The 7,361-nt window shown below is 55.0% G+C and overlaps 1 protein-coding gene across 1 annotated transcript; it reads right to left on the bottom strand.

The window, feature by feature from the left end:
• Positions 1–2,720: 2,720 nt before the first annotated feature.
• Positions 2,721–7,361, bottom strand: GCAT (glycine C-acetyltransferase). The gene is made up of 9 exons (XM_030960776.1): positions 7,146–7,361; positions 6,927–7,057; positions 6,248–6,349; positions 5,614–5,760; positions 5,174–5,328; positions 4,574–4,656; positions 4,024–4,195; positions 3,494–3,615; positions 2,721–3,091 (listed from the first exon to the last, which is right to left on the bottom strand). The coding sequence occupies exons 1-9, from the start codon at positions 7,345–7,347 to the stop codon at positions 2,940–2,942; spliced, it is 1,266 nt and encodes a 421-aa protein (XP_030816636.1). The 5' UTR covers positions 7,348–7,361; the 3' UTR covers positions 2,721–2,939.

The following is a 7,361-nucleotide window of genomic DNA, read 5'->3' as shown; positions in this document are numbered from 1 at the left end:
GGGGGCCACGGAGGTACCTCCCGGTGCCTGCTCTCGCAGCCAAAAGGCCTGAAAAGGCAAACATCTGCCTGGACTCGTCCTCGGAGCTGGGGGAAAATCCCCCAAACAGAAATAAACCGCCAGGAAGAAAGCAGGGATGCTGTGGTCGTTGCTGTGTCTCGCCAAAACCCCTGGGTGCGGGTGCGGCTGCTTTGCCCCTCACCCACCAGCGCCGTGAGGCATTAGCACCAGCGGAGGCCCTTGCACAGCTTTTATCTCCAGCAAAGACGAGGGATGGAGAAATTATGGCACTGAACGGCAGGTTCAGACCCCGTTTGCACCACCCCGGCCAGTTCAGTCCAAGCTGAGGCACCCTGCCTGCCTGGATGGGGCTGCAGGCAGGGAGCCAGGGCCAGGGAATTCCAGCAAAAGGGAGAGGTGGGTCACTGCTCAGGGTGGAAACAGGAATGTGGAGAGGGCCTGGAGGGGCCCAGGGGGAATCAGGGGGCAGTGGGGTATTTTGGGACTGCAACAAGGCAGCCTAGTGAGCGTAGAAGTGGGAGGTGGGCCATGACCCAGGGCTGGAAGCATTTCTGGGGCTAGGTGTGTATAAAAATGGGATGGGATAGGATAGTCCCCTACTTTGAGGTAAAATGGGCGAAACACATGGAATCCCCCACTTATCCCACGGTGCAGAGGGTGACAGCTCCAGACTCAATACTGCTTGAGCAGTAGGGTAGGTCAGGGAGCCCAGGGTGGGACCTGCATCCTCAAAAAGTGGCATCTGCCTCCACATTCCACTCAGCAAAACAATCCTCTGCTTTCTGGGCTAAAAGCTGCCTATAGCTGTAGATCAGACCTAGGTTGGAAGGCCTTGAAGCAATAAAGAGCAGGAGGATGTGCCTCAATTCAACATTAACATGATGCCTCCAAGTCAATGAGTACGGCATTATTCATTACCAGTGTGCCATCATCTGACCCTCCTGCCTTCCTGGGATTCCAGCACTACACAGTCTGTTCCCCAGACAGCTCCACAGCCTGCTGCTGAGCCTGGCCTTGAGGCAGGCAGAGTGCAGGGAGGTGGCCGCCGCTGAGGCACCCGGGAGATACAGAGGGGAGAGGGAGGTCAGTGCGTCTGGCGAGAAGAGGAGCAGAAGGGCGAGCCCACACGTGCATGCAAAAACAACTGAGAGCATCACAGGAGGGAGGCTGCTCTTGCTGCTCTGGCCTGCAGATGAGCAGAGACACATCTGTAGGGCTGCTCTGCCAATGAGGAACGCTTGAAAGCTGGAGCAGGGTTAAACTGCTTGGGTAAAGCGGAGGCATCAGCAGGATGCCTGCAGAGGGCCAGGGGAGAGGGGGAGACCAGGGCTGGGGACCAGCAGGAGAGAAATGTGAGGGAGCGTGGTACAGGTGTGCAATGCAGGTGCACAGGTAGGGGGAGCAAGGGGTGCACATGCATTGGGCTCAAACCAGCAGTGATTCAGTTTAGGGTCTCAAACCTCCCTGCGCCCATCTGGCTGAACTTTCATCTCTTTCAGGTTGCACAAGGGGCCTGAGAGCAATCTCCCTGCCTTCCCCATGCCAAAATACTGCCTGTTGAAAAGAATTTGCAGTACTGCGAGGGCCTGGTGCCACAGAAAGGGAACTCCATACCATAGTTTATCAGCAGGCTGAGGTCAGGGCCTGTGGGGATGGAAAATTAAACAAAATCAGCACACAGTTACACTACCAGCTGTTTGAAAAGAGTTTGGTTGCAGTCTTATTGAACCTACAAGACACATTTCTCTCCCGTCCTTTGCATCCTTGTAAAGCCCTACAATCCTGGATTAACACCTGTATTCTTCTGCAGTTGCTCTGGCTCAGGTCAGACATTATTGCCCTGTAGTTTGCCCCCTGACAGCCTAGTGACACATAAAGACTACAGGTCTTTGCAGATACAACCCAGTGCTCCAGCACTCAGGCACAGCACACTCCATTTCAGATAGAATCTGTCCCTACTCATTCAGCACATGGGCAGCTGGCAGGACACAGAGTTTCTGATCTCGAACAAAGCTGATGCAAACAAAGCAATCCTAAGAGATGCCCAGGCCCCACTTGTGTCTTTTTGAATGCTGAAATACTACAGCACAGCTTGGAGGAACAAATCCAGAGATTACTGCCATATGGAAGAAAATTAAAGGTTTCTGTCTCCTGCTCTGCCCCTGGCCTTAGTCAAATGCAGATCCTCTCACCATGCTGTTGGCCTCTGCCACCTCAGCTTGCCCACTGCCTGATGGCCTCTCTGGGGCAAGAATGTCTTTTCCAGGACAGGTTTGGGGCCACTGAAGCAACTGGCAAAGCCTTGTAGCTGTGGACCAAGCAAGCCTCACATCTACACCTGAGAGTGAGAAGGAGAGAAAGGAGCACCGGAGCTTTGGTAGGCCCATGTCCTCTTTCCCTAACCAGCTGCTGGTGGCACAGGTTGCAAAGGGCTTGGGAAACACCCCTGCCTCAGTGGGAAATTGCAGCAGTCAGATCTGCTAGGGTGATGCTGCTGGACCCACAGGACAGCATAGAAGAAGCAGGCAACATCAGCAATGCTGTTATTTCCATCAGCAGGAGACAGCAGGAACTGCAGCACTTCAGCATCTGGGCTGAAGCTTCAGGGAAAGCATAGCAGAGAGTCTGGTCACAGAGTGAGACGATGGGGATGGGGTGTAGCTCCTGGATGAGGAAACAGGAGGCAGACAAATATCTGGTGCAATGCAGGACACCTTTAATGACACTTTTACGTGCTGGTTGCCAGTGCTACTGCCAGCACACTGCAACAGCCAGCTGGCTGACTCATGATGCAGGCTGTGATGCCTTGAGGAACGGTCCTGCTGTTGGCAGCGTGCTGCTTAGGCCTTTTTCCCCATCAGAGGCACTTGGTTGTGGACAGGGATGGTGCTGAAGAGGTGTTTTCTGGTTCTGGCCCCTCAGGGCAGCGCTCCGTGCTTCCGTCCCACCTGGGTGAAGGCTTCCACGCAGCGGTCGATGTCCTCATCGCTGTGCACAGCTGAGATCTGCACTCGAATGCGCGCCTTGCCCTTGGGCACCACGGGGTAGCTGAAGCCAATCACATAAATGCCTGGGGAGGAAGCACAGGCAGAGTCAGAGCTGGCTGGGATGGAGGCAGGCTGAGGTGCAGTGCGTGACAGAAAGGCTCCACTCCCAATAACCACTGAGAGCCTTCAGGGCTTTCAAGTGCCATCTGCACCCAAGCAAGGAAATGAGGTTAAGGGCCTCACCCAAGCAATGGAGATGGAGTCCAGCATAGCAGGACAAGAGCATTAATATAAACCCCCTTCCTAACAGAGAAGGAAGGTGCAGCCAGCAACATCTGGGGGAGACCATGAGGACATTTGCAGCTGGAGGAGTATTGGATTTCATGCAGGAACATCCTCTGAAGGAGGGCTTGTAGTGGCACCACCACCAACAGGCCCTTCCCTCAGGGAATGTGTCCACATACTGAGCTCCCTCCCCAGATCACCTCTGTTGAGCATGTCCTCTGCCATCACCGATGCCAGCCGAGCATCCCCCAGCATGACTGGACAGATGGGGTGGTCTCTCCCCGAGATGGTGAAGCCAGCCGCCGTCATTTTACTTCTGAACCTGGTGAAGGGAACAACAGGATGAGTAAAAACCTCAGCAACCCTGTCCTTGGAGATTCCTGCCTCTCCTTCCCCTGGGAGCCCTGCCCACTGAGAACTGGGTAAGGTTTGTTCCACTGTTCATCTTCTGTGCAGGGAAGAGATCTCTCCTCTTGGAGTGACCTCCTACCATGTCCTGCTCAGCATAATGGGACTGCAGATTCTTGAGTGGACAATGTGCCCCAGCTCACAGAGCATCCAGATGTGACACATCTACCTGACACGGACAGGCACATCCTGCAGCTTTCCCTGAGCCCTGATTTGCCAACTGTCTTCACAGTTATCACTGGGAAAGGAGGGGTGAATAAATCACAGACAACCCACTCCTGACAAAGCTGCCCCTGCTCCCACCCCCATATGGCCCCCTCACCGTTGGGTTTTGGCAGCCATAGACTGTGCAATGGCATTGCTCTCCATGAGCAGGTCCAGGGCCTTGGATGCACAGCCCACCACGGCAGGGGGCAGGCTGTTGGAGAAGAGGTACGGGCGGGAACGCTGGCGGAGCAGATCAATGAGGGGTTTGGGACCTGTTGTGTACCCACCTGCAGATGAAGGAGAGAGAATTGGACAAGGCACCCCAGGCTGACCTGTTTAGAGTGAGGCTTCTTGATAAAGCCAACCTGGCACCTATAGCAGGAATTTAGGTACAAACCAGGTTGAAAAATCACAGCTGATGCTTTTGATCAAGAGCTTCCACCTTGACCGCAAAGGCAAATGCATGCGAAAGATGACAGCGTAAGGGGCACATGGCAGGATCTTCCTTAATCCTGCAGCAACATTATAAACCAAGCCTTATGCCACCAGTGCAAAGGGATAACATGCATTTGTTACTCTATCATTAGGCAGAGGAAGGAAATATAAGACCGATGCTGTAGAGCTCTTTAGGGCATGCAGGATGCTGGACAGGAAAATGCCTTCACCTGCAGCTCCTCCAAGAGCTTTTCCCAGGGTAGAATTGATGATGGTGACTTTGTCCATCACTCCCAGGAGCTCATCAGTACCCCTGTAGAAAAAGGAACATCACATTATCAGCTCTGCCAGCACACACCAGGGAAGCTGCCGGATACCTCAAGGAAAACAAAGAACTGTCAGCCAGGTCTCTGGCATCCCTCCTTCTAGACAAGGAGGAATAGCCTCTTGAGATAGTTCAACCCAAGTGTTGACCTTCCTCTCCTGTAGAAAGCTTAAGCTGGGACATCATCAAGTAAGAGCACGGGTTCTTCATCCCTTAGAGATTGGAAAGTGCTCAAACTTCCCCCAGAGAAGTTTAATAGTCCAAACAAAGCACCTGCCAGGAGAGGTGGTGCCCAGATGAGATGGTCACACCATCTGTTACACACTGAGAAGCAGCTGTCACTTGGGGATGCATCACTGGTGAGGGATCTCCTTTCAATCCAAAGGTGAGGTGCAAAGCCTTCAAGGAGCCCCCACACAAAAACACGTTGGCCATCAGCACCTTGGTCCTTGCTTCAGAATTAGACAGGGTAGGAGGAAGAACCAGGGCTGAGGCAGTCACTCACCGCCCGTTGGGTCCCAGGAACCCTGTGGCGTGGCATTCATCGATGAAGACCAGGGCATCGTACTTCTGGGCCAGCTGGCAGATCTCCCTCAGGGGCGCGATGTCGCCGTCCATGGAGAAGGCTCCGTCAGTGGCCACCAGCCGCAGACGATGCTTCTGTTGGAGGGAAAAAGGCACCCCCAGGAGTGAAGATGTCACCCTGAGGAGAGGGGCTGGCAAAGGGACACACTCACACTCCTGTATGGAGAGGATGTACCAAACTGAGATAGAGGAGATTGGCATCACAACCAGCTGCTTTGCCACCTTGCCTATCCATGCCTGTCAGCAAGAACAATGCCTATGGCATGGGAAAGGGCAGAGCTCACCCCCAGGGCTGGTTACTGCACAGGCAGCACAGCTAAGCAAGTGCCCCGGCATTGGGGTGGGAGCAGAGCTCCGTACCTGAGCTTCCTTCAGCTTGGCCTCCAGGTCCTGCATGTCCATGTGCTTGTAGCGGTACTTATTGGCCTTGCACAGGCGGATCCCATCGATGATGGAAGCATGGTTCAGCTCATCTGACAGCACTGCATCCTCTGGGGTCAGCAGGGCCTGGCCGTGCCAAATAAAAAGGATCATCCTTTGCTCTGGATGCCCCCTCACCGAGATCTCCTAGCCTCCCTCAGTACAGAGAACAAGTCTGTGATTGATTCCAGCAGCCATGTCTCTCCTGACACTTTATGCCCCGATTTCTTTATGCCAGGCTCTTGTGGATTCTGAGCTCAAAATCTCCCTCCCCCTTTCCTAACATGTGAGATCACCCCTGCCCCTCACCCATACTTTAAGGGGAGTACAGACCTCTGCAGAAATGGGAGCCCTCCCCAAGAGCTGGAGCTGGCTGGAGACAGCAGAGGTGAGGGTGGTTAAATGCCTCTGCATGGCTTCCCTGGTGCGAGGGCCCCAAGTCAGGGCTCGTCATCACCAGCCACTGCCATCCTTTCTGGTGCATAGAGCTCACAGCAGAGCCTCTGGAAGGCATGGCATCCACATTGCTGTCACCTCCCTCCTCCATGCACAACACAAGGGAAGCCTCATGAACCTCAAAGATACCAGCGTTGGCATCAAAGCAGCTGGCATAGAGAATGGCATCTTCTCGCTGGTGGAAACGTGCGATCTTCTCCTCCAGGTCCTTGTGTATGCTCTAAAGAGAAGAGAGGAGCAGGAGTCAACAGTGGGGCAGCACAAGTCCTTGCTTGCCCACTGCTGTTAAATGCTGACTTGAAAGGGGAGGACACAGGCAGGTTTTATCCAGAAAAGGTGTGTGTGCGTGGGAGAAGTTACTTCTGTTCAGCAAATGCAGCCCTAAAGTATAATTATGGGTTTTGATGCCAAAGCTCAGCAGGGAGATTCCAAGCTCCTCATGCACAAGGGAGAAGCTCTGCTTGTTCTTTGCACTTAACTGGGCAGCACTCAAAAAAGGCTCCAGCAGGGATAAACTAGGCTGATGGAGCCACTTCAAGTCAGGTTCAATTTTGACCCAAAAGAAATTTTTGAATTCAGAGGGATGTTCAGTTTCTTTGCTCTCAGGTGTTGTAATAGTTTAAATTGGTCTATTTCCAGATGCTTGGCTAGTGGGGATTTGGCAGGCTCCTTTTCTCACGGGGCCACGAGTAAGTTAGCACTGTGCAGGCGTGCCGAGTGGCAGTGCCGAGAGGGGAGTCTACGTGGATACCCTGCGAAAGGCCCGCGGGGCAGGGGCAGGGGATGCTGCCCGGTACCTGGGTACCGCAGATAAAGCGGACGGAGCTGAGCCCAGCGCCGAACTTCTCCAGAGCCTCCACAGCGGCACGGATCACCTCGGGGTGGCTGGAGAGCCCCAGGTAGTTATTGGCGCAGAAGTTGATGATCCCTGCGGGAACAGAGAGAGAGAAGCAGGGGCATGGCACCGAGGGAAAGGACCGGGAGCCCTCCTCCTCTCCGCCGCCCCCCGCACGCACCGGCGCCGCCGCCCGCCAGGCGGAGGTGGGGACCCTGCCGGGAGGAGATGACGCGCTCGCTCTTCCAGGTGCCGGCGCCGCGGATCTCCTCCAGCTCGCTCTCCAGCCGCCGCCGCAGCTGCGCCGCCGCCGCTCCCGACGCGGCCCGGGGGGCGCCGGCGCCGGCCCCGCGCAGCGCCCGCACCGCCGCCGCCCGCCACATCCCGGCGCTCCGCC

The sequence above is a fragment of the Camarhynchus parvulus genome, chromosome 1A (genome assembly GCF_901933205.1).
Source record: "Camarhynchus parvulus chromosome 1A, STF_HiC, whole genome shotgun sequence".
Lineage (NCBI taxonomy): Eukaryota > Metazoa > Chordata > Aves > Passeriformes > Thraupidae > Camarhynchus > Camarhynchus parvulus.
The sequence above is the reverse complement of the archived record's forward strand: the minus strand, read 5'-3'. Positions and strand labels throughout refer to the sequence as shown.

Excerpts from the sequence above, each read along its gene's own strand:
- GCAT (XM_030960776.1), bottom strand. The coding sequence starts at position 7,347 with ATGTGGCGGGCGGCGGCGGTGCGGGCGCTGCGCGGGGCCGGCGCCGGC. Across the intron at positions 4,196-4,573 it reads AGCTCTTGGAGGAGCTGCAG|GTGGGTACACAACAGGTCCC; the intron begins GTGAAGGCATTT and ends CTTCATCTGCAG. Across the intron at positions 3,092-3,493 it reads AGAGGACATGCTCAACAGAG|GCATTTATGTGATTGGCTTC; the intron begins GTGATCTGGGGA and ends CTTCCTCCCCAG.